The sequence below is a fragment of the Xiphias gladius genome, chromosome 8 (genome assembly GCF_016859285.1).
Source record: "Xiphias gladius isolate SHS-SW01 ecotype Sanya breed wild chromosome 8, ASM1685928v1, whole genome shotgun sequence".
NCBI classification, from domain to species: Eukaryota; Metazoa; Chordata; class Actinopteri; order Istiophoriformes; family Xiphiidae; genus Xiphias; species Xiphias gladius.
This window is the reverse complement of record NC_053407.1, coordinates 30070424-30095846: the sequence shown is the minus strand read 5'-3', so window position 1 is coordinate 30095846 and position 25423 is coordinate 30070424. Positions and strand designations below refer to the sequence as shown.

General features: G+C 48.5%; 2 protein-coding genes across 2 annotated transcripts in view; both read left to right on the top strand.

Moving 5' to 3' along the window:
- LOC120793333 (neuronal acetylcholine receptor subunit alpha-7) overlaps positions 1–10145 on the top strand; it is a 38059-nt gene extending 27914 nt beyond the window's left edge. The window contains exons 7-10 of the mRNA XM_040133306.1: positions 2084–2278; positions 4995–5081; positions 5860–5969; positions 9552–10145. Coding sequence (XP_039989240.1) covers positions 2084–2278; positions 4995–5081; positions 5860–5969; positions 9552–10145 — 986 coding nt within the window. The remainder of the gene's footprint in view (positions 1–2083; positions 2279–4994; positions 5082–5859; positions 5970–9551) is intronic.
- A 6719-nt stretch (positions 10146–16864) lies between these two features.
- LOC120793086 (kinesin-like protein KIN-14E) lies at positions 16865–25297 on the top strand. The gene is made up of 14 exons (XM_040132774.1): positions 16865–16984; positions 17099–17251; positions 18018–18137; positions 18261–18323; positions 18548–18661; positions 18969–19082; positions 19217–19383; positions 20368–21028; positions 21359–21501; positions 22242–22302; positions 23057–23265; positions 23412–23598; positions 23869–23964; positions 25129–25297. The coding sequence occupies exons 1-14, from the start codon at positions 16865–16867 to the stop codon at positions 25276–25278; spliced, it is 2358 nt and encodes a 785-aa protein (XP_039988708.1). The 3' UTR covers positions 25279–25297.
- The last annotated feature ends 126 nt before the right edge of the window (positions 25298–25423 follow it).

Below are 25423 nucleotides of genomic sequence, written 5' to 3'. Positions count from 1 at the left end.
TTTGATCTGCCACTGCTTCCAGTAAATAATCAGTAAAATAACGGGAAAAAGGGAAACGGATCGACGCCACTCTCATGACTGTGCACTAATTATGTAGCTGGAGGCAGCAGCCAGGGAAACAGCCCCCCCCCAAAAAAAACCCCACAACATGTCAGTTTTCACTTGGGTTTTTGTACAGATGAAACAAAAACAGATGCATGGTGAGCTCTAGAGGAGCCGGTAAGTGGATTTTGTGCCTTTTGACAGACCCAGCATAGCTGTTTCCCCCTGTTTCCCCCTCTTTATGCTAAGCTAAGCTAACTATCTCCTGGCTGCAGCTTCAAAGAGACAAGATGTTAAAGCCAGGTGTGAACGGGGCCTCAGACAGCTGCTGCTCCAGTCTCAATAAAGAAAACTCAACATCAGACAAGTTCTCTCATCTCTGCATTGCTTGTAATTTCTTACGGAATCGATTTTAAAGCGGGTACTGGTTTATGAATCTCTAAATAGGTTAAAACGCGCCTCTGATCTTCTCTGATTTTCAACCCAACAGGCCTCTGAGGTCAGCCGGCACTGCGGCATCAAATCCACGCACTCAGTCTCAATTAGACTCAACTTGCAACTCAGCTGTATTTATATGGAACATCAAACGCAATACAGTTGATCAGAGTGTTTTACGGCCCAGAGAGGAACAGAACAAAGGAAAAGAGAAAACCTAAAAATTAATGTGAAATGACACACTGCACTTAGAAACAACAAAGTCTTACCAACAAAGAGTTAAGTGCAACCTAACCAAGAGTCAGCTTCAAACCTTTTTGCGCTTTAGGTCGACTCTTGAAACGTGCGCTGGGACAACGGGTCCCAGATTACGTGACGAAATCCGATGTTTGCAGCTGCCCTTTAGAACGAGACGTAGAAGTGTTTCCTGATAGGACGCCCCGTGTCGGCAGGACATCGTCTGTCTGTGCGGCTCCGAATCTGTTATAAGTCACTGATGGACAACGAATCTGTTACAGCGTTGGTTAAAGTCTGGCCACAAGCACGACAAGCCTGGGTTCCAGGAAGGATCGGGGTTTGGGTTTGAAATGACTGTTTTGTTAAGGTTAGGGGACCCTTGTCGTCATGGTTACAATAACGATCAGAAGGTTAGGGCTTGGTCGACACCGACTGTCAGAGGAAACTGGCAACTGGTCATAATTACTACGGCTGCTGGAGGACTTTTTGGAGCACTTGCTGAAATGAGCGACGCTCTTATTTTTCTTGGGGGGACAGTCTCAGAGTTACGGGGTCTTGGGGCAGCTACAGACAAAGCCCCGTCCCCATAACACATAGTCCTGGATTTAGGGACAGACAAGAAGCTTTTGGTCGGAGGATCTCAGGTCTCTGACGCTGCGGGGACAGGAGTCTGAAATGTAAGAGGGGACTTTTCGATGCTTTGCGAACAAACAGCGGCCTTTTAAACTTAACCAAGTCTCCCTGTCTCACAGAAAACAGCAAAATTATTCAAGTCAAGTCAAATATGTATTTACGGAGCACATTTTAAAAACAGCAGGCGCTGACCAAAGTGCCTCGCAGAGAAAAAGCAAATGAGGAGTCTCAAATTACAGGCCAAAGGCAAATATTAAAATGAAATTAAATGATACCATAATGATTTCATTTCATTTTATAAAATCGATGAAATCATTAAAACAAAAAATAAAAGGGTACTAACTGTGACAGACAATTGAGAACAACAATAACAATCATGGGGATGTGGAGTGTGGGATGAGGAGCTGGCACCGAACCATCCACTGTGGGTTAATGCGTGACAGAAATGCCAGATATACTGTATCTTTGAGGTCATTTAAAAACTGTCTCCAGTACATAGTTTGACCACCAGAAAGCACTGGTGAGTTGATTTTACAACAATAAATAGCCCTTAAATATCCAAATTCAAGGGATCCTTTTCAAAATGTTTGTGTGCATTTTGTGTTTATATAAAAGCTCAGATCTTGAACACTGACTGTCACCAGATGTCGGTCCATAAATAACTGATGTTGCCTTGAGACACTGAAACGTGTCATGAGAGTCAGCCACAGTGCTGCCGGTGGGGTCTTGTTTGCAGAGGTTCCCGGGCGGAGGAACGAGCGTTTCTACGACTGCTGCAAGGAGCCGTACCCTGACGTGACCTTCACCGTAGTGATGAGGAGGAGGACGCTCTACTACGGACTCAACCTCCTCATCCCCTGTGTCCTCATCTCCACCCTGGCTCTCCTCGTCTTCCTGCTGCCCGCCGACTCCGGAGAGAAGATCTCCCTGGGTGAGGACTCAGCTCTGTGTGTGTAGCTGTATTAAATTCTTACTGCAACATAAGTAAATTCAAAAGTTTGTAGTTGTCTGCCCGTGAATCGGCTCGCTCTCAGGCTGTGTTCACACTAACGGTGATGTTCACAAGTTTTCCATCCGAAATACGAACAATAGTTTCTGCTTCTTCGTCAGCTGCGCGTGATAAAGCGCTACAGGGCGTGGCTGGATAAGACCCTTTAAACCAGTGGGGGAGGAGTTGCTCAGTGACTGCAAGGCCCCTACGCCAGAGGGCTCCTTGGAGGTGGAGGTCTTTTCCCCTTCAGAGTCCCCTTACATTGGTGTGGTGGAGAACCACGGTGGTCCCGAGCAGTATCGATTCCAGCCGTTGGCTCCCGAAGCCGGAGCTCTCAGAGCCGAGCGTGTAGTTAGAATAGCTCCCTCTGAAAAATGCAGATTGCTAAATGTCAACATCAACGCCAGCACCGGTGTGTTTCATCACAGTCACGTCATTCAGTTTACAGCTCAGGAAACATGTGCAAGTCTGCAGTAGCTCTTAAATTTCCCACGAAATGGACCGGTGGACAAAATGGCTGCTTAATTTCGATGTTTTTAAGTTCTGTAACTTTGTCTCAAAATGTTCGAAAATCAGGCAAGATGGTTTATTTAAGTAGAATTATTCTGATTTCTCCAGTACTATATAGTAAATGCCTTTGTGTGAAGATGTGATTGTGAAAGACGATGGAGTCGTTTCTCTATTCTTGGAATCGTCTCCGTTCTCTGCTTCCGGCCTGGGTGAAGTGATGCTGCCGTGTGGGGCCCAATGGGGGCCGGGCGCAGCTGGATGACACAGTCATGAAAATGTCATTCATGAAGTCTTTCATGTTAACAGAAGATGACAAGACTGAATAAGATACACGCCCCACAGGCGAAAACGAAATAATAGCAGGTCTATAAACAAGTTTTATGACATAGTTAAAATGATGATGATACTCAATTACATTTCCTGTGTGTGTGTGTGTGTGTGTGCGTGCGTGTGTGTGTGTCTTTGTTAATGAGCTTTTTCGGTTTTGTTGCTTTTATTGATCCAGTTCCTTTTTATTAGGAAGCTTTAGGAGGCCGTGAAGTGTTGTATAAATCCCTGACCTTTGACCTCTTTGCCCCCTCGCAGACGGTGATGGCAGAATTAAAGCTCATTGTGCTGTTTGATCTCATTCACCTAAAATCCTCTGCAGCTGTTGCCCCCACTGCCTTTTATCTTTAGATCGATGATTTATTAGTTTCAGATTCAGATTTCAGAACTTACCATATAATCACGGGTTTTTCTAAGCTGAAGTCCTGGCACTTGAAATAATCTGACCGGGACTGGTCACTAGACTCCTCAGTGAGTTCAGTGGGTAGCATATCAGCAGACTTCTCAGTTTGCCTTGCATTTGGTTTAAAACTCCTCTTAAGTTACACGTCTTTGTTCATAAGCGGTGAAGCGCGTGTCCTGGTCGTAGTTCAGGTATAAAGTCCTGGCGCGCCACGGCTGCTGACAGCCGAAGAGTCAATCAGACTGGATGGCAGCAGAGGAGGCGGTGTCAGAACCCATTTCAGATGAGGTTCAGCCGACTTCATTGACATTCAGCCCGAGACCGTCAGAGCAGAGTAGTTTGGCAACTTCTGAGTCATCCTGCGTTGCTCCGAGTAGCAAGACGCGGCTTTTTAAACAAAAAAAGTGAAGTGAATGGACTCTCAATGAGATTCAACTTGGGGAGCTTCTCCACTGGTGATTCGGACCACCGATGTTTAGGAAGCAGTCCTGCCCACGTCATTCCCCAGCCCACAAAAGCTTGAACAAAGTCACAGTGAGCAGCCTCAGTTTTACCACCTGGTCTCCGCTGCAGCTTCGGTACAAAAGTGACTCCAACGGGACCAGAAGGTCCAGCTCTCCTATACAGTCAGACCAAGACAAAGAGCTGACCCTTAAAAACTAGTTCGGATCTGGCCGTAACACGTATCACTGGGATTTAACAGTGTTAGACTGAACTTAATGTCTTCGCCAAACACTTTTCCCGAGGCTCGGCTCGAGCTCAAGTGTTTAGTTCAGTTAACTCACATTTCTAAGCCAGCGAGGAAACATAGGTTTTTAAGTCGAACTGTTTTAAAAAATGTGTGTGCGGCTCTGCGGGGACTGTTCTGTAGTCGCTGCTGCTTGTTAAACCTCCTCCTCTCTAACTTTCACAGGGTTTGGCAACAGACCACAGAATAAAGACTCATATCGTCGTGTTCATTCCCGGGAATTTTTCCTTCCGTTACATAAAGGACATCTTTTGATCTCATATCTTCCTTTCTGCCGATACCTCCTCCAACTTTCTCCAACCCTGAGCCTCGCAGCTGTTCGCAGTCGTTGCTGCCAGAGAGCGGAGAACATCCAGCTCATAATGTACATGTAGCACTGCGGGACTCGGTGCTGAAATCAGTGATTGAGTCACACTCGTTTTCAAACACACAACGTTTCAGCAGCTGTTACTCACTGAAGGAAAGCTCCTAGTATTGAATCCTTTTATAGAACGCAAACGCGTGGTGTAACAGTGGTTTTGTGGTACTGTTCTACAGTTTGCATACGCTGAAAAAGAACTTCATGGGACAGGACAGCATGCGAAACTCTGCGTCTGCAGGTGCGGATCAGACATTAAGCGCTAGGTTGTTCCCCTCCGGGTATCACTGACCACTTCCTCTGTCCGCAGGCATCACGGTGCTGCTCTCTCTGACTGTCTTCATGCTGCTGGTAGCTGAGATCATGCCGGCGACGTCTGACTCGGTTCCTCTGATAGGTGAGACCCTCAGTTAGTGCTTCATCGCTTTATCACACTACTCGTCCTTTAACCCCTTCGCCCCCCCTCTCTGTCCATGCCATCATCACATCGACACATCAGGATTAATGTTACCCGGGATTTTTACCATCCTTGGATGGATTTAAGAGGAAATGAAAAGCTAAACTAGAGAGCAGATGAAAACATAATCAGTTGCTCTTATTCTTATTAAGCTCTTCTAATGAATCATAGGCAAAGTAATCACCTTACTTTTTTAGTTTGTTTCAAGTCGCTGTTAAATTGCATTGCTCGTCACTTTTCTTTTGTTACTCACCCCAGCTCCATCGCAGATGCCCCGTGAAAACTCCCAAAGCCGCCGCAACCACATGCCACGTGTGGAAAACACACAAATGAGTTGTCGGTCAGCTGACCACCTGCACCAGTCTGCCCTCTAAACATGTCGAGAGCAAACCGATATCACCCCTCTGTCCATTAACTCCTTGTTCACCGCCGTGTGTTGGTGCGATCCGAGGTGTCGTCTCAGTCACAAACACCGAGATGATGCTCGGTGGTGTCGGTAGAGGTAGAGCGGCCCGTTCGCCAACCACCGGGTCGGCGGTCGATGCCCAGCTCCTCCCGACAACATGTCAGGGTGTTCTGGGGCAAAACACCGAGCCCCAGTTTGCTCCCAGTGCTCAGGCCAGCACCTTAGCTTTGTGAGTGTGTGTGTGAATGCTTGACAGGTGCTTGACAGGTGGCAATTAATAAGAGCATGTGAACTTTGACCTTTGTTTTTCAGCTCAGTACTTTGCGACCACCATGGTGATCGTGGGTCTGTCCGTCATCGCTACAGTTCTGGTTCTGCAGTATCATCACCACGACCCCGATGGAGGACACATGCCACAATGGGTGAGTCATTTCCTCCTCCTCCTCCTCCTCCGCTTCATCCTCCATCCTTCCATTCTTCTCCTCTTCTGTTAGTACGTGCTAATTTCCCCCTTGGGGAGTCCACTATGGTCTCTATGATCCACCGTGTCAGGTTTAATGAGCCTCCGGTCCTTAAGGGGCTCCGGGTTTTGACGAGCTCGGAATGAACGGTGTCGGTGACTGCCCAGCTCTGACGTAGGTTATGAATGTGAACGTTCCTGCTGGGGAAGAGGGGGACGACTGCTGAGCTGTGAAGGTGAAGCTCCGAGGCTGAGGGGGCAAATCTGTCTCGCGCTACGAGAAGTGGAGTCCGGCGTCTGCAGTGTGTTTCCAGCAGCTGTCAGCGGAGCTTCAGAGCAGAAAATAGTCAGAACATTAACACAAAACTAGCTTTGAAACCAGTCCCTCAGAATCCAGAGCCATTTATTACCAACCGATACAACTTTCAACAATCGTACAGACAGGAGTCAGAATCCCTCTTTCCAAGCTGCTCTTTACAAACGGAATCTATTTCTGGGATATTTCTCCCGGTTTTTCTCCCAATTCCTTTAAGCTAGCACTCCTCAGTGGCACCTGAAGCCGCCGTGTAAAGGGAGCATAAAGACAATGTAGCCAACTCTGTGTGGACATGATCCAAACAATATTTACACGTACAGGATGTTAAAGGGAATAAATCTAGTGGAGAGGGGTCACATTTCTTCACAGCAACTTCTACAGCTCAGCAGCTGTTGGAGAAATACCGAACTCCTCTCTCTGCCTCGGGGTCTTGCTGCAGGTCTCAGTCTAGTATCGCCTACTGTTACAACACCTGGCGGCGTCAAACACCATCCCCTGTGGGCCGTAACACACCGTCACATCCCCTTCACCGCCTCACATATGAGCCGTGGATCCATTTGCTTTACAGAGATGTTTTGAACCGCACAGTGCTGCTGAGATGACACATCACTGACGGCCGCGCTATTACGAGACGACGCTGACCCCGTGGGAAGTTCTTCTTCTTCTCTTTACCCTTTGCCAACATTTTTGTGAACAAAAACTTCCCCGCAAACGGAGCAGAGCAGGTAGCCGGAAAGAACAGTCGATGTTGCTAATGATCAAATCTCACAAACATGCAGGTGCTCATGTACGTTGTCTGTACCAGCAAATCTCACGTAGGACGTAGGAGAGGTCTAGGACAGGAATATGAAACGGTTATTGCTTTAGGTCCGGTGAATCAGTATAGAGGAGGCGATCATTAGTGGGGCTGGTTATCAAACTTAAACACCTCTTATTCTTTTCCGGTGGTAGCGACCAAAATGCGTCCGCAGCACCAACATGTCTGGGTCCATCGGTAATCTTGTTGACTTAGTCTTTGATCAGACGAGTCCTGATTTTTCCCGGTTCTGCCAGTTTTAGACTGTTTTTCACTCCGCTGAAGATCCCGTACGGCTGCTTGTGCTTAGACGACATTTAACGTATCAGAACTCTGGACAGAACAGAACAGGACTCTGCGGAAAAATGTTTTATATTATCTCTTGTGTTATTATAAGTATTGTTGTGGGGTACTGGTACCAGACGGGCAGTGCTACACATACAGATTCCAGATTCATATCCAGCTCTGTTAGTTAGCAGACACTACAGAGGCTCTACAGCTCAGACAAAAGACAAGTGATGTTCAGTATGTTTCATTATTTCTGTACAGACAAACTCAAGCACCACTTCTCATGACTCTGCAGAGTCTGAAATTAAAACATTTGGATAACCAGAAGAATTGTTTTTCTTTCTGCCGCAGCGCAGAGTTACTGCAAGTTTGAGGTGAAACTCTCAGTTTGTTTTGCCGGGAAAGGGGAAAGAAGCTTCACCAATGAAGTTAATTGCCCTTCTTCACTGCAGGACAGCGAGCGGGGGTTGAGTGTGTCTGTGGAAAGAAAAGGAAGGGGAGTGAAAGCGACAGGAAGGATAGGAAAGCAAACCCTAAACTAAGTACACTAAGAGGCAAAGGAAGGAAAAGAAAAGAAAACAATAGAAAGGAAAGAAATAGAACGGGAAGGATGGAAAAGTGAAGGAAAGGAAATGTAACCTAAGCAAAGTACAATAAAAGGCAAATCAAGAAAAGGGATAAGAAATGAAATTTAATTACACAGAAAAGAACGTAAAATGAATCTAGGTGCACTCTAAAGGAAAGGCAAAGAAAGTGGTGGAGGGAAAGGAACTAATGGAAACTGAAGGAAATATGGAAGGGTTGTTGTCCCTGTCCCTCCAGATGTGTCACAGTGACCAGGCTGACGCAGTGGAGTGTTGGAGGTCTGGCTGATGTTCGGATCGTCAACAGGAAAGAGTTCGACGGCTAAATATTTAATGAGCTGAGTGAACTGAAATGTTGGACTGTAGGGAGATTTCTGCTGAGAGCTCAGCAGCCACAGATCCGCTTTATTCATGCTCTATTTTTATCCGCCTCCTCCTCCTGCTGCGCACACACACACACACACACACACACACACACACACACACACATGTACATGTCACACATGAACTCATAGCTCTCTAACACACAATTATGCGCATAAACACGCTTCTGCATAAATGAATTTTAATCAACTTGTTTCTTATGTAAATACTTTTGACTGGCACTTTGCAAAGTCAAATTTCTGTCAGTCTTTCTCTTCCTCTTCTTCCTCCTCTTCCTTTTCTCCAGCAGCCTGGTAGGTCCGAAGCCCCGCGGTGTCGATTTCTTGGCTGAAACCGCAGGCAGACGCGAGCAACTCAGAGGCAACTCAGAGTCTTTGCTGCTAGATTTTCCGACTATTCACACCCTTTAGCGAAGCAAATACCGTAAATACAGCTGAGATCTCAGCTCAGCCGTCGTCTTTAACTCGTGTCTCTGGTGATTCTGTCAGACGACGTCTGGGTTATAAGACCAGGATTTCAGCAGCAGAGCAGCAGCTTGGAAACGTTTTGGAAGTGACTGCTGGTTAACAAGTCTTCGTTAACGGGCCATGTTTCAGTCACTGTTTCATACTTGTTCCGTCGTCTGACACCAGAAACAAACATGTAAATGACAACAGCTTTATCGGGAGTTCAGCTGGATTAAATTACTGTGTATGTGAGCAGAGAGAGCAGGAGAGAAGCAAACGGATAAAGGGCGAGTCCAGCCACAGACTAGGTTCAAATGTTCAAATCCTTCACATCGGGGCCTTAACATTTAGGTGACTAGTGTACGTTAATTAAAACTTTAACCTCTTCTATGATTTGGTCACAATTCACCAAAATCTTTAGGCCTTGACAAGTAATTCAAGTATTTGGTTTCAGAATGGAGCAAAATTTTAGTTCGTAACGCGAAAACGTGTAAAACTAGTGTAAATTCAGTTGGTATAGTCCTTCGTTAATTTTACAGTCGGAGGGTATTTGGGAGAAGAGCTGTGGTGGATTTCATCCATTCATTCCTCCATCCTAAAAACCAGGAATACTGGAAATTTTGAAATATGTTAAATACCTGTGTGAGTTTTTTTTTAAACTGACTTTCCCATAGTTGTAAAACTTTTAATGACCCCTGTTCCCCTTTGATTTGTTTTCCCTCCTCTTCAGACCCGTGTGATTTTGCTGAACTGGTGCGCCTGGTTCCTGAGGATGCGGCGTCCCGGTGAGGCCAAGGTCCATCTGGCGTGTCACAACGCCACCAAGCATCGGCGCGGCAGCCTGTCCAGCCTGGAGCTCAGTGTCAGCCAGGGGTCGCTGCGACAGCACCCGCAGGTAACCAACGGAAACCTCCTCTACGTCGGCTTCCGAGGCCTGGAGGGGATGCACTACGCCTCTCCCGCTGAACCTGAGCTCCTCTGCTCGCGGCTGGCGGGAGGCGGCGTTGGTGTGGAGGAGGACACGCTGAGAGCGGGGAGCGGGGCCGGAGGAAGAGGAGGAGGAGGAGGAGGAGGAGGGGCAGTAGGGGGCTCGGTGCTGGAGGCGGAGCTGAACCAGATCCTGGAGGAGGTCAGATACATCGCCAGGCGTTTCCGCGGGCAGGACGAGGAGGAGACGGTCTGCAGCGAGTGGAAGTTTGCTGCGGCGGTGATTGACCGGTTGTGTCTGGTGGCGTTCTCGCTCTTCACCATCCTCTGCACCATCGGCATCCTCATGTCCGCTCCCAACTTCGTGGAGGCCATTTCCAAAGACTTCTTCAGCTAAGGCCGGGGAAGAGAGGCGAGCTCGGCGGGTTTGACCCACAAACCCGCCGTCTTTATTTGTATTATTCTCGACAAATCAACAGTGTGTTAGTCCGTCGGTCGACACTTTCTGACGTCTCTATTCTGTCTGAGGCTCTCAGCTCTAAGTCCATTGGCTCCTGCCGAAGACGTAGCCAAAATCTTTAAAATCACCTCGCAAACATGAAGTTTCATTTTTTTCAAAAAAAACTAGTAAGTTTGTTGGGGACTATTTTCCGCGGCGAATGAATCCTCAACTGGTGCTGTGGTGAGGGCTCCTTTGGCAGCTTTAGTCAAGTGAATTCACAGCAGTTACAATGGATTCCAATTGTGACCCTCTTCAACGGTGAAGATCATTGTCAGCACGTCCATAGGCTCGGTATGCTCCATATTCCCATATGGGTGAACGCAGAGAGAGCCTGCGCGCTGCCGGCCCGGTCAGCTGTTCAGCTTTGTCAATACACAACCGCCAGCCAGGTTCCGAACCTCTGAATCCCGAGCCCCGTTTTTTCTTTTTTCTTTTCCCCGCTGATCCTAATAGTGCCGGCGTTGTGCTTGGTGACCGCTGATTTTCCAGCTGGTGAGACCGTGGGCTGAGTCGGAGCAGTGGGGACTGACTCAGGACAAGGAATAGCTGGACATTTTGGGAAACATTGTCCTTTTTTTGTCTTTTCCAGTTCGATGAGAAGAGACTCTCATATCTGAGTGAAGTGTGGACCTGGAGAGGGATGATTAGCTTATATTGGTACAAACACAAAAAATAGGACACAAGAAGACGTAAAAATGACAGTTTGTGGTTTTATAGGGAAAAATGTAGTGTAACTATTTTTTAACTGTCTTTTGTTGTTGTTCTTTTTTTAAACTTGTGTTTATGTACAGATCAAGTTAACAAGATGTGTGTTAATTAATGAGCTTTAGAAGTGTTTTTGAACTGTGGACAGCTGCGCTAGCTGTTTTCCCCCTGCTCTCCAGTCTTCATGCTAAGCTAAGCTAACTCCCGCCTGCCTCCAGCTCTGTCCTTTTACGACACATACATGAGAGTGGGATCAAATTTCTCAGCAAACACTCGGCAAGAAAGCGTCTGAGCATATCTTCCCCAAATGTCCGACTGTTCCTTAAGAAAGGACAGGCGCTGTAGCCTCGTAGCTACGGCCGCGCGATGCATAGCAACTGAAAAATGGCCCCAAAACTGTTGACGAGCGTGGCCGAGATCGACACGGCTGGACGGTTAAGAGCCGGCTTACAGATGTAACTCTTATAACCCCGGATTTCTCTGATCGATGTGAAAAATGTTAAGTAACTGCCCCTGGCGACCGCCGCTGCAGCTTCTGACGGGACATATACGCCACACAAAACAAAATACAGCCCCGCCCCCAGCGTGTATTCGTGTATATACAGTGTTCAGTCGCGTGTTGGCAAAGGTATGAGCCATCTGCAATATTTGGACAGACAGCAGAGACACTTTAGAGTCATCTTGACTGTGCATGTGCGTTTTTGGTGAATTAGCCCTTTAAAGGAGATTTCAAGTATATGCCACATGGTAATTTAAGATCCAAAGTGCACAAACCAGCTTTCAGAGCTCTCAACAGCATTTCCTGGTCTTCATACAGCACACGGAGCTGGCTCAGGTGTCATCGGGTGAACTTGCGAAACTTCGGACACGTGAGACAATGTAGTTACTGCTGTCCCAGTTTAAGACTCGTCCCCGGCGTCCCATGTGAATATCAGTGTTTATTTATGCTCCTGTCCACGGGTCAGGTTTCGTCTCGTCCGCTGTCTGTACGTAATCCACCCAGTCGCAGAAAACCGAGCTCGCTTTCCTCCTGCTGAAGACGCCATTTGTTGCATGAAAACAACTACTTTGGAAAATAAATGAAAACAGACTTAAGAAAAGGTCCGTTTGACGCCAGAAATCTCCTTTAACTGCTTCAGGTCGGTAGGTAACTGTACATATGTCCAATGAACTTCGTTGAGTGTCGTGCAAACGCTTTCATTTCAGGGCAGCTGCATTAACAGCTCATCTAAAACTGATGTGTAAGAAACTGTGTAAGAAATCTGTCTCTCTGGGGAGTGGATATCCAGCTCAGTAGTAAACCCATGCATTCCTCATTTTTGTTAAAAGTAAACCTTAAAATTTACTCTGCACATCCAACATCTGAACCCACAACGCTCAGCTGACATGAGTCAGACTAGTTGTGTTGAGCGCTTGTGGTCTAATTTGACCCCTTTCTGATGGTTACCTCTGTGATGTTCATCACGCTCCGATGTTTTTAACCGTTTTAGTTACCGGCCAGCCGGCGTTTAGGTGGCAGAATCAGCTTTAGCAAAATAAAAGAATCTGAATCTGCACATCAGCCGACCCTCTGTGGCAATGCTTCCATCCTGCTAAGGAGCAAATATTCTGCTCTTCTTAGGTTGATTTCCATCAGCAGATTGATTTGAATTCATCACAGACTTTATATACAGGACGTATACAATTCAGTTTTCCTAGAAATGATTTAATTATTATTTATTAGACCGTTTCTTGAAAACCAAACTATTTTTACACCTTAGATGAGCAAGATATTCCAAATATTTCCATCTCAGCTCTTCAACCAGTTTGTTTATACATTCATACACATATATATATGTATATGTATATAAATATATGTATATATAAGTTCTGTATAGTCCCTGATCTTTTTCCCAGTTTATATAAAACGCCCTCAATGGGACCTCACGGCACACGACTGAGAATAAATCAGATTTCTGTGTTAAATGTTCAAATCTTTCATGAAGAAGAAGAAGAAACGTAACGTCCCTCCCTGCCGACAGGGTGAAGTCTGACCAGCTCGTGATTTCAGGGGTGAAACCTGAAGGATTGTGGACTGTTCAGGTGAAGCAGTCGGTCACGGCCCGCTCTCTGTTCACCCTGCTGTTTGTGAATAAATGTATTTTGTCATACATCAGGCTCTGATGCGGATCCTTCCAGCCATGACTATTGGAATTGGATACATTTCCACCTTTCGTGCTGCCCGGGTTGCAACGCACGCCGCATCCACGTCAATGCTCAACTCATGCACCCGTCTCCTCTCCTGTCCACATCTTTGACACCGCCGTTTAGATTTTGACGGAATCTGTACGTGGCCTCAAAGATGAGTCATTTTTCTGGACTTAAATCGCAGGTGAAGGTCAGAGGCGGAAGAAGTGTTTGCAGTAGCTCTGCAGGGTATCGAATCATAGACCAAAGCATTGGACAGATTAAATTGTGACCTGATGACGGCGCCAGAGGAGAGGTCAGAGGATCACCGAGGTTATTGGGGTCGATCCTCAGGGCACCGTGAACGTTTCATGACAATCCAACCAGTCGTTGGTGAGACCAGAGCGGTGGAGCGACTGACCGACACACCCTAGAAATGTGGACCCTGCATTGTTTAACATGGTAATGTTAATTAGCGCATGACTTATCAGTTGATTTAGAAGGAGATTTTTTTCTTAGCTTGATTTTGCCAAACTTCTCATCCTTTCTTCTTTTCCTGGCAGACACGGGCCTCTGTACTAAATTGCCGCATTCCAGTTTAAACTCCGGTAATCCAAGGAATGCTTCCAATACTTTCTCTCTGCACATGAAAGAACCTCACTGAGAGCTTGAGTTCTTTAAAACAAACCACTCCACATCACACCTCGACGGGACAACTGTCCAGGTCCCCTGAACGGCGGGAAAACACATCAAACACACCCTCAATCCGCTGGTACCACATGGTCGAGAAAAACTGTCTTTTCTTTTCGTTTTTCTTGTTTTTTTTTCAGTCCCTACACAGCGTTCGTTATATTCGCTTGTCTCTCCAAACGGAAGCATCGGTGAGGGCCGGCTACTGTAGGACCATGATCTGAACCCGCATGTTAATAAGGTCTGGGTCAAAAACCCAGGAACCGCGGCCTCAGTTCCAGCACCGGTCCCGGCACGAGTCTCTAAGCTCCACGCACAAACACACAGAGTTTCTGTGTTCGAGCGGCTGCGGAAGCCAAACCTGGATTAATCCAACGCTTGGCAGAGAGACACTGAAACAGAGAGACAGAAAATCGGCGAGAGCAGCAGATGTTCTGAGACTGCGCCGATTAAAAAAGCAACAAAACGCTGTGTACGACTCTGTCAATATTCCCCCGTCTGTGTGAATAGAGAGTCATTTTCCCGATTGTTCTCTGGGGAACTCGTCTCCTCTCCTCTTTTATTGTGTGTCATTTCTAATCTGGCCGAGCTGCGGAGGCTGAGCCGAGGCAGAACGCGTCCCGCTGGCGTTTCACCCGACGCTCGGCCGGCGCCCAGCTGCCGGAACAGCCAGCGGCCCCTCCAGGAAGAAAAAACAAAACAAAGTGAGTGCTAATCAGTGAGGATTTTATTGCTCAGTGGCACAGACAGACTGGGATTCAGTATCTCTGCCGGGCCTCAGCTGCTGCTCAGACTTCGGTCTGGTTCTGAAGTCGGTTCTGGTACCAAATGTGGCGACAAAACCGAAAAAAGTAAAAGCGTCCCGTCCCGGGCAGCAGCAAAGGGCCGCCAGGCGCAGAGCGCTCAAGGCAGCGGCTAAAAAGGCTGTAAGCAGGTAAGACGATCCGTTTCTGGCAGGACTCACAGTTTACCGCCCCGATGACGCCCCCTGGAGGCCGCCATATTCAACACACCCACAATCTGACACTGACGCGGGGTCTAGAGCTTTCAACCGCACCTCATGGCCTTCCTCTGCACATTTGTATGGAGGGTGAGTCATGTGACGACAGGTGTTCGTATGCAGCGGAGGGAGATCCACCCTTTTCTCTGCTCAGACGTGGCCTCACGGCTCTGCCGCATGACAACTGAGCAAACTCTCCGCGGAGGAATGCCATGAGGTGCAGCTGAAAGCCCCAGAAAAGGCCAGTAAGTGGCCCTTCAGTTGCAGAGATACTGCGCTGACTTAGCATTGCACCTCTACAACACCGTCAGACTCGCTGCGCCTCAAAACTGATGCAGACCAACCAGGGATGTCATCTTTTCTTGGCTACAGAGGTCTGGTGAACCCACTTCTCTCCAACGCCGCAGCCCCGGAGTCGTAGTCCTCAGACCTCACCGGCGCCGACTCGCGCGACATCACCTGCGGAGACATTCATCAGACGTCACGCGGCTCCCTCCGGAGTCGTACTCAACATCTGGAAACACGCGCTGATGTGTAAGATCCACGGGGTGCGTCGGCGCAGCGGGGGGTTCCCGACCTTCCGAGGGAGCGGGTCCCGGTTCGCCTTTCGCCGGAACGAAAGACGCCATCGGATGGCCTAAATTCCGCGGGTGGAGCAGGAAACGGTTGCTACCACGATCACGTTCCAGGGTGGTGACATCCTGTCACGTCGTCTGATAAACCTGCGGACGAGCTTTTAATTCCCAGTGATACGTGACATCGCAACCAAAAGCAGAAAAACTGCACATTGATGAAGAACTCGTTACACGTCGCCTTAAACTGAGGCCTGAGATGCGAATAAAGAAAAACGAGGATACGAAATGATAAACGACACTTCTACCAATAAATGTAGTAATACTGTAAAAGATTACAAAGATCTGTTACTGACACTAGACCAGGACCTTATCATTTCAGCAGTGCCTGAAACAGCATGCCCCCCGCCCCCCATGAGGGAGTCCAAAAAACGTGGGGGGCAGGGGAACGCTCAGTGAACTTCACATCGGTGGATCCATGAGATTTAGATATTTAGAATCTTCACATATTCTCTCTCTGTGTGTGTGTGTGTGTGTGTGTGTGTGTGTGTGTGTGTGTGTGTGTGTGTGTGTGAGAGAGCGAGAGCCGCAGACCTTGGCCTGAGAGGTTTTCATTGGCTCCACTCTCCAACGCAGAAATCTGCTGAGAAAAGCCGCAGTTTCAGGCCAGTTCTTGTTTTTCCAAGTTTTCCGGTCGCCTTCTCTGGACCCCAGTTTCAGACTGGACGTCTTCAGACCTCGTGGCACGAGGCCAAGCCACCTGCGGGGCTCAGGGTCCGGCCGGAAGGGTGTCTGCGGTTCTGCTGCGGCCTCCGAGCGTCGGGCCGACCCAACCGGGGGGCTTGGCGCCGGTCCCGCGTCGACGCGCGGCCTCGAAGCCTTTCAACGGGCGGATGCTGACCCCTACCCCTAGTGGCCGTCCGTCGGCCCCGAGCGGACTGACCGAGGCCCCACGCGACGTTTCCCCACCGGCCGAAATGAAGGTGCCTGGCCGGTGTGTGTGTGTGTGTGTGTGTGTGTGTGTGTGTGTGTGTGTTTGATTTCCCGACGACACATCGAGGCCGATCCGAACCAGCTGGATCGGTTCCGGGCCACGTTTCTCATGACGCATTGGGCCTGTTGAGAGAGAACGAGGGTTAGAAGCAAAAAAGGTCCGGGAGGGAGAAAAGAGGGGCCGAATGATAACTGAGGTGGTTCAGGTCAAAGGATTTCTACAGTCCTGGGTTTCCCTGTCAAATGGCGTCCGGTCTTTTCACGGGGCTCTGGTCTTGTGGTGTCTAGTTTCTTCGCCAAGTCTTTTACCGGAGCTTCATTTATGTATAAAATCTAAAGCGCTCAACCGTCGGCAGGTAACAGCAGCGTCACTGCGCGACAGGTGTGTCGGGTTGCACCTGTTCTCACCTGTCTCTTGACGTCACCCCCCCTCCCGGTCTCGGTCTCGGTCTCTGGGTGTCTCCGTGCCTCTGTCCGCGGATGTCGCGATGGGCAGCGGGGCATCGCTCGTTGAAGAATCCCGGCCGGAGAGGCTGGAAGCCGGGGCGGCTGAGCCTGAACCCGCCCGACCCTCCGCGCCTGTGGGACGCAGCGACGGCGCCCCGCAGGTACGTGTTTACCCCAGTTATTAGGAGGCAGCGTGGAAGAAGGAAGCATCCACGGGGCCGGGGAACAGAGACCCCCCCTCCCCACTAACGCTGCTGTGTCTGGCGTGTTCTCAGGCGGGTGAGGAGGCAGTGAAACCCGACAGTCACGCTATGGAGGTCCGGTCCTTCCAGAGCGAGGAGAGCCACAGACACACGAAGGAGGAGGAGGATGATGATGAAGAAGAAGAAGAAAGACCCACACACACGGTCCTGAATCCGGCCGTGACCGTGAGCAGCTGTTACATCACTATATTATCACTGTGTCTCTATTTTGGCCTTTAAACATCAGAAATGATGCTGATACATTTCAGTAGAAATGCAGAATAAATATCCAGCGAATCCTGTGTTTTAACACAGATTTACAATAAACTGACTATTTAGGATCAGGGGTCGATCCTCAGTAGAACTATATATAAATCTCACAAGACATTTGGAAAATAAATTTGAACGTGTGTGTTTCTTATGAATATGTAATTACTTTTATTGTGTTCTCGGTATTTAGAAATATGAACACGTACTTTTGTGGTCATTTGAGTGAACAAACGCAACATCAACCTTATAATTGTGCCTGAAAATCAGACAGAGTTATGTTGACGGCAAGGTAAAGATGAGTGTGTTTCAATAACACGGCCCAATGTACCAGCTGCTGACTCAGGATCTGGGGGGGGCAGCGTCCTGGCGGTTTCTCTGGATGTAGCTTCTGGCTCTTATTTTGAAAGAAATCCTCAGTGTGTGGCAGCTACATGTTACTACCACGGTGTAACATTTCACATCTCCGCACCACAGCTTTTGAAAAATGCCCACAATGATTACGAAGATGGGTCTAGTCTATCAGTGCCTATTTCCTACTAGAACTGTGTGAAAGGGTCTACAGGTAAAACCCCCCGGGTTTCGCTGCCTGTCGTGGTTGGTGGAACGGTGGGCGGTTGAAAGGTGAAATGCTCGGGTCGAGCCTTCGGTGTGGTTGTTAACTGGCCCACCTCCCGCACCTCAGGAACCTGTGGCGGAAGGTGAAGAGGTGTCCCTGGACTTCGAGAGTTTCCTCCACGACAGCGGGACGCTCTACAGCTGCTTCAGCCATCACGGGGGCAGAGTTTATGTCGACGAGTCGCAGGTAGAAACGGAACGCGTAGACCCGGCTGACGTCAGTTTAACCCTCTTGTTTTCACATTCAGCGTTTTAAGATGTTTGATCTTGGTGGTCTACCTCATGTCGGAACTCGTCTCGTCTTTACCAGAACCTGCGGCCGTTTCCGAAGGAGTGGCACAATCAGGGACGCTTCATCAGCTCCAACAGTGAGGTCTGTCTGTCGATAGCTCCACCGCAAATGAAATCAGTCTTTCAGACATTACAACACATAGTAAAACACAGTGCACTTTTTTCACGTCACGTTTCGTATCATGGGCCATGTTTGAGAAAGTCAGCTTCGGTGCCGTGGAGGCGGCGCAGGCGGACCGAACGCGCCAGTGTGCGTGGAGAACATGCCGCCAGGGTGATCACTAGGATCGGTGCTTTGTCCCCCAGGGCTCCAGTCAGCTGCAGACTCCGGCCAGCAGCCAGCCGGTGGTCGGGGAGGACGACCGCACCGGCAGCGTCTACATCCAAGGCAAAGGAACCGTCATGACCTACATGTTTGAGGTGAGACAAGGCTGGAGAGCCGCAGGTGAACGGCTCGGTTCACACGGTTACAACTTTGACCTTTTTCCGATTCAGATTTTAAGCCACTATGCGTAAAAAAAACTTAAAGATTTCCTCCGGTGGTAGAACGAATAACGACAAACCTGATAAACAAACATGCTTTACTTTTCCCCACCTGGGATCTAGTCGTCTGCTGTCGTCTGTTGTTTCCATTTTTGGTTCACTTTTATTATATTAAAGGAGCTGAGTTCTTCATCCACGACTGAGCCTCAGCTCTGCCTTTCCATCATGTCCGGGTGTTTTCCAGGAGAGGGTGAATGTCTGCAGGTTCTGGGACCCTCAGTCGGGCGTCTGGCTGCTGCTGCCGCTGCAGTGGGAGATAAACGTTGAGTTTGTCAAAGCTCGAGTCCAGCGAGTCATGGTGAGGAAGGCTGCGGTGCCGCTCCGTGTGTCTTTGCTCTAAACATTTCCCAGTTTCTGAGGATCATTCCAGAGTCACAGGCATATGGCTTAGGTGTAATGTGTGTCTGGTTTTTGATTGGTTTTGTGTTCCAGTCCACCCTCCCAGGCCTGGTGGACCAGAAGGAGATCACTGCAGCGCTCAGGCAGTGTAACTACGACCCTGAAGAGGTCATCTCCGTCTACCTCACCATGTTTGGAGAATTCCTCCTGCAGGCTTCTCCCAGCGGAGACCACAACTACACCGACCTCGACTCCTTCAGGTCTGCAACAAACACGGGATTGACGGCGGAACTCATTTAAACGAGTCAGGAAGTCTCAGGAAACACTAGCAGACCGTTTGATGGATTAAAAAATGGAGAGGAATAGTCGCCGTTCTTAGCTCCTCACTGTTTACGGGGCAAAATGTGAAGACATTTCAGGACATTTTAGACTGAGCTTGTCAGACTTGGTGAAGCTTTTTTGAGTCTTAAGCTGTAATTTTCCAGACTCAGCTGTGCTTAAGGCTAAACTGTGCTTTGCTAATGATTTAACAGCACACTAATGTGCTAGCATTTGCACGCCTGTAGTAGATATAGTCACGCATTGTAAGAAGTAGTGGATGTCGACATGCTAAGATCCGAGACAACATGCTCCTTAAATCAGAAATGTGCAGCAGGCTGTGAAGGTATCTGAGAGATGTCTATTGTCTCCCCACCACAATAAAGTGTTTGCCTGGGGTGCAACAAAACTACTAAGATTTCCACAGACTGCACGATCTGCATCCGATTAGTGCGGCTGACCTGGTGCACGACCGGCGAAGAGGCCGAGCGGAGCGGTGCAGTCTGCGGAAATACTGGACTTGGAACTTTGGTTTCGACAGTAGACACCTGTGAGATCACGAGAATACCTCAGCAGCTGCAGCTCGAGGCTGGACGAACAGCCTTCCCCAGAGGTTTGCGCAGGGATCGCCACGTGACCGAATCACAGGGTAGAATAAGGAGGTCGGATGGTGCTTGTTAGACAAACTGAAATGTATGCCCTTCACTATCTTTTGGGGTAAGAACGTCTTATCTTGCAGCCAAATAGCTTAAAACAGAAAATGAGAAGTATCAAGAGCTGCAAAATTCAACAATGCGATGCTCCTCCCCCTCAGTTAGAATGAGTATTGTTGACCTTGGCCTCCTACTCTCCAGATGGTCCAGGTTCCACCCCGAGCATCCAAAGTGTATAAACTGATCAACAAACATCTCGCTTTAACCCGGCAGAGCCCTCCTGGAGCGGGACCGGGTCATCGAGGATCTGAGGCAGAAGCTCCAGACCAAAGAGAAGGAGGTGGACAATCTTTTCCAGAGCAACAGCTACCTGGCGAGGGAAGTCCGCTACCTGACCGACGTGGTCCAGCACCTGAACCAGAAGCTGGCCGAGCTGGAAGCTGACCAGCAGGAGGCCCGGGAGAAGATCAGATCTCTCCTGAACCGCCGGGCTCCTGCTGTCCCACCTGCCAGAACCATCACCAAACCCGCCGTGGACCCAGGCCAACTCCGCCAGGTGAGCTGTCTGACCCGCGAGCTGAACGTCTCCAACAAGCATCTTCGATCCACGGTTCGCCAGGCGATGACCGACATGAAGAACCAGCTGGAGCAGCTGAAGGGCACCGTGGGGGAGTTGGCCCAGGTGGAGCAGGAGGCGGCCGGCGAGGTGGAGGAGCTGCGATCCCTCTACCGGAGGGAGGTGGTGGAGAGGAAGAGCCTGTACAACAAGCTGCTGGAGCTGCAGGGAAACATCCGGGTGTTCTGTCGCTGCAGGAAGAGCTCAGCCTCCAGCTCTTGTCTGGAGAACACCGACGACCAGGAGGCGGTGGTCGTTCAGAAGGGAAGCAGGAAGAAGTTCCACTTTGACAAAGTCTACCCTCAGAGCAGCACACAGGTAGTTACAACCTTTATTTGTTTAACAGCATTTTAATAAAATGACGTGACGTTCGATTTAAATTTTATTTTAAAGAGTTCACCGGGGTCCAGAATCAAGAGAAAGGGAAAGAGCTTGTACAGTATGAAGCACCGATACAGTCAAGTCACCAGAAATATTAAGAAAGAGGTGCAGTAAAATGTCAGATTGAATCACAACAACGAAGACCACAAGTCCAACATCAGCCCTTCAAGTTTTTTTCTTTATCGTTTTGGATGTTGGAAGCGATGCCCATCCATCTTCTTTCACTTTCTACTCACTATATCCACCACTCCTTCTCCTTCCCTGCAGGAGGAGGTGTTTGCAGGAACTCTGCCGGTGATAAGTTCCTGCGTGGACGGATATAACGTCTGTATACTGGCCTACGGACAAACCGGCTCAGGGAAGACCTACACCATGATGGGGAGCAAGGGAAACCCCGGAGTCAATATAAGGTCAGATATGAGGCTTCACTCGAAGGAACCGGGACGGAGACTGGGAAAGATGGGTCAGATGCACCTAAGCGGAGGGCGGCCTTGGGCCCTGGTGTGATGGGTGTTCGCTGCCTGACATGGCCCACCGGCTCAGGGCCATCCTTATTTGTTAGTAGGTCCACCAGAGCTTCCCCTGTCCGCTGTCAGGAAAGTTCACAGAAAATGGGCACTTTTAAAATTGTCACTAAAAAAGTCAAATCGCAGTTTTTATCGTAAAACAACTCCCCAGAGAGGAAGAACATAAAATGTGGTTGAAAGCTCTGGAAAGGTACATTTGAGATTATTTAGCCACGTATTCTAACCCCGCAGTTCAAGCACCTTCTCATGCAGTAATTACAGATTTTAGACTCAGTGCAGGTTTCCTCTCCCTTAATATGAATAGATTCTTCGGCCTGTTTTACCGACCAGACGCAACTCCCTCTGCCTGCGGCATGAATTGCTGTCGGGGGCCCGATGAGACTAATTGCGTCTCATGTTGTGATGTGTCACCTGACAACGGTTCATCAATAAGTGATGAGGTGAAGCGACGGCTCAGCGCTGACAGACGGAGTCAGTTTTCGCAGAGAGGTCGGGTTTCCGTCGGAGAGGAGACGAGCAGCGACACAAAGCCGCGCCCGTCACCGTCTCCCGTTCCCTCGAGCCTGCTCACGGCGAGAGGTGTTACGCACTGGCAGCAGTATGTGTGTCTTTGTTTTTCTCAGGTCTGTGCGAGAACTGCTTCGCATCTGCGCGGAGAAAGAGAAGGTCTCCTACACTTTGAAGGTACGAGCGTGACAAACAAGCTGTTGTTTAACTGCTGTCAGAGTATTAATTCATCATTCTTTGCCTTCATTCTGTTTCAACAAATTTTGGTTCCGTGAAAAAATGAGACCTCCTGAAGATTAAGAAAAAAAACAAAACACACCATCCAATCACAGTAGTTTTTGAGTAATGACATTTACAGCCTGTGGCTTGGCCAACTGGAAATTAAGAAAAAAAAAAAACTGATGGAAGTGAACGCCCTTTGGTGGAAAAATGTCACATGCCTGGCGTGCAGCAGTCACCAGAATGACGCCCAGCAGATACCCCTCATCTGATCTTCCCTCTCAGCCCAAACTAAAATCAGTTTAGCTGAGTTTGGGAATCGCGAAACCTCTCGGCCACTGAAACAAAATGTGTGCATCTTACCGTGAAATGGTCTAGTGAGGCGGCTGGAGCCAGCGTTTCCGAGGGAATGTTTTTCCCTCTGCAAATTTGCTGTTGAAAGTTTACTGATAACAAAAAGCTCACTGTTCTTCAACAAACATAAGCCTTTAATTCTTGACTGATCGTATACTGTATATCACACTAGTATGTTGAATGTCTCTATCAGAACCAATATACAAGTTGGGAGTATTGGTTTTTACATAAAGTTTCTGCCTCGTATTCCTTCAAACTTCCCGCCCTCCATTTAAAAGCAGAGTCGCCACAATCAGTTTGTTGTGGTCAGAACTTGACCTTGAGCCAAACGGTCTAATTTATTGCAGGCTCTTTTCAGATTTCCATGTTGGAGATTTATAACGACAGTTTGAACGACCTTTTGACCAAAAGCCCCGGCGCTGCCCTGGACATTCGAGTCCAGGGCAAGTCGGTGTCGGTCCCGGGGCTGACCCAGATCCAGGTCCAGACCGAGGCCGACATCCTCAATGTCATGGAGACGGGCGAGAAGAACAGAAAGATTGCCTCGACCAAGATGAACATACAGAGGTTTTGCAGATTCACTTTGGACCAACATGGCATGACTATTTCGTATTAATGCTCACGTATGAATCGCTCTGATGAAATCCTAATGTATTGATCTTTGATTTATCACGTTAGTGGCATTATCTGTTGTTACTCTTCTTACTCCTCAGTTCTCGGTCTCACCTGGTGGTGGCCCTGGATGTGGAGGGTTCAGACGAGGTTTCGGGACTGACGTCTCGCGGTACGCTGACCTTGTGTGATCTTGCCGGATCCGAGCGGATCTCCAAGACCGAAGCTGAGGGCCAGAGGCTGGTGGAGGCGGCGGCCATCAATAAATCACTGACAGCACTGGGACAGGTACACTGACGCACCGAGGGCTCACCTGTCCCGCCCACCTGGCGTTCTCTCGTGACCCTGATCATGCTTACGTATTTAAACCATGTTTAGGTTTACCCGGCTGGTTTCTGGGTAGTGTCGCGTTGACAGCCAAACTGCCTCGTGGCTCCACATTCAGTAACCATCGTTCATTTGGTGGGTGCAATATAGCGCCCCCGCCAGGGCGGAAATCAAAATGAACAATTAATGCGTGTTCTGTCGGGTCAAAGGTGGCTGTTGTTTCTCCTTCAGGTGTTCAGTGCCCTGAAGCGTAACGCCCTCCACATCCCGTTCAGGAACTCCAAACTCACCCACCTCCTGCAGCCCTGCCTCAGCGGAGACGCCAAGGTAAAGTCTGACACCGACACCTGCTGAGGTCTCTGTTTTACCGCGGGGGAACTTTTAAAAGGGCACTCCACCGATTTAACACACGAAGATCAGTTTACTTGTCACAACGCGTCCTCCTCAGCCTCTGACAACATTTGTATAATGTCTGCGTGGCTCTGCGGGGAACTTTCTAAATACCGAGAAAATAACCCTGGGGTTGTTTTGTCAGAGAAATCCTGTTTTACAAAGCGGGGTGTTTACCAGGTGAGGAGGGTCTAACAAAGGTCTCTACTCGGTTGTGTTGCAGGATCCAGTGTGCTGGAGTTCAACCCATCCTAGGGACTAAATGTCAGGATATCGCTGCCTCTGCTGCACAGATTGCCTCTCGTGTGTCTCCTACCTAATGAAAGTGCAATGCTAAATCTGCGGAATGCCCCATTTAAGGAGATGCTTTGAATTTAGATCAGAAATTCGGAGTTGAGAACGAGAAAACATCCCGTTGTTATGTCACCTTTTCGTGCATTATTCCAAGACGGTTACCTGTAACACCGTCCCCTTAACCACACCATATAAATGAAAAAGTATCTTCCATTATCTGTTTTCTTTGCAACTATGATTCTAGCTATTCACTAACATGTTAAACAGGACGTAAACAAACAGTGTAGCCTACTGACTTCTTGCAGAATAGACTGTCTTATTGCTACTGCTTTGGATTTTATTTTTTGAACTGCCAGAAAGGGTAGATTTGCAGCAGCTACAACACAAGTTTGTTGACGCTCCTGCAAGTTTTCCGACCAGCGGGAGATGCTGTAGCTTTCGGAAATCCCCTCCTCCTAATCAGAAAGGGAGAGACTGATGTGAACAGCTTTTACCACTCGGCCGATCATATTTACATCCTGCACAATAGAAAACGTAAATGTGGCGTTGAAATATGACTTGTTTTACTCACAGAGGAAGTTAACATAGTTAGCAATACGGCCTATTGCTGCAGATTTTTAATACTCAGTGAAATTCTTATTTTTAGAAGTTATGTGTGTGCATCATCTGAATTAATTTCATTTTATTTTATAAAAAGCTGATGGCCTACATCCGCCTAGGACAAAGTGTGCTGAGGCGTTTACATGCGCAGCAAACCCCACGTCAGGTTTGCTACTGACTGATCCGTGTCCTCTGGTTTCTCTGCAGTGCTGCGTGTTTGTCAATGTGAGTCCAGACGCGAAGGACGTGGTGGAAACACTGAGCACGCTGCAGTTCGGTTCCACCATACGACAGGTTTCCCTCGGTAAAGCGTCGCAGAACGTCGCACCGGCTAAGAACAACAAGACTGCCAGGTAGACAGCAAACTGAAGCTCGACCAGGTTTCAGCCACAATATTTATTTCACTGAATTAGTTAGAAGATGCTTTTTGTTCTTTAACCTCTACATCTTCCTGTGTGATGTGTCTCAGCTCAGGGTTTTGGTATTTTAACAGGGTCTAAAT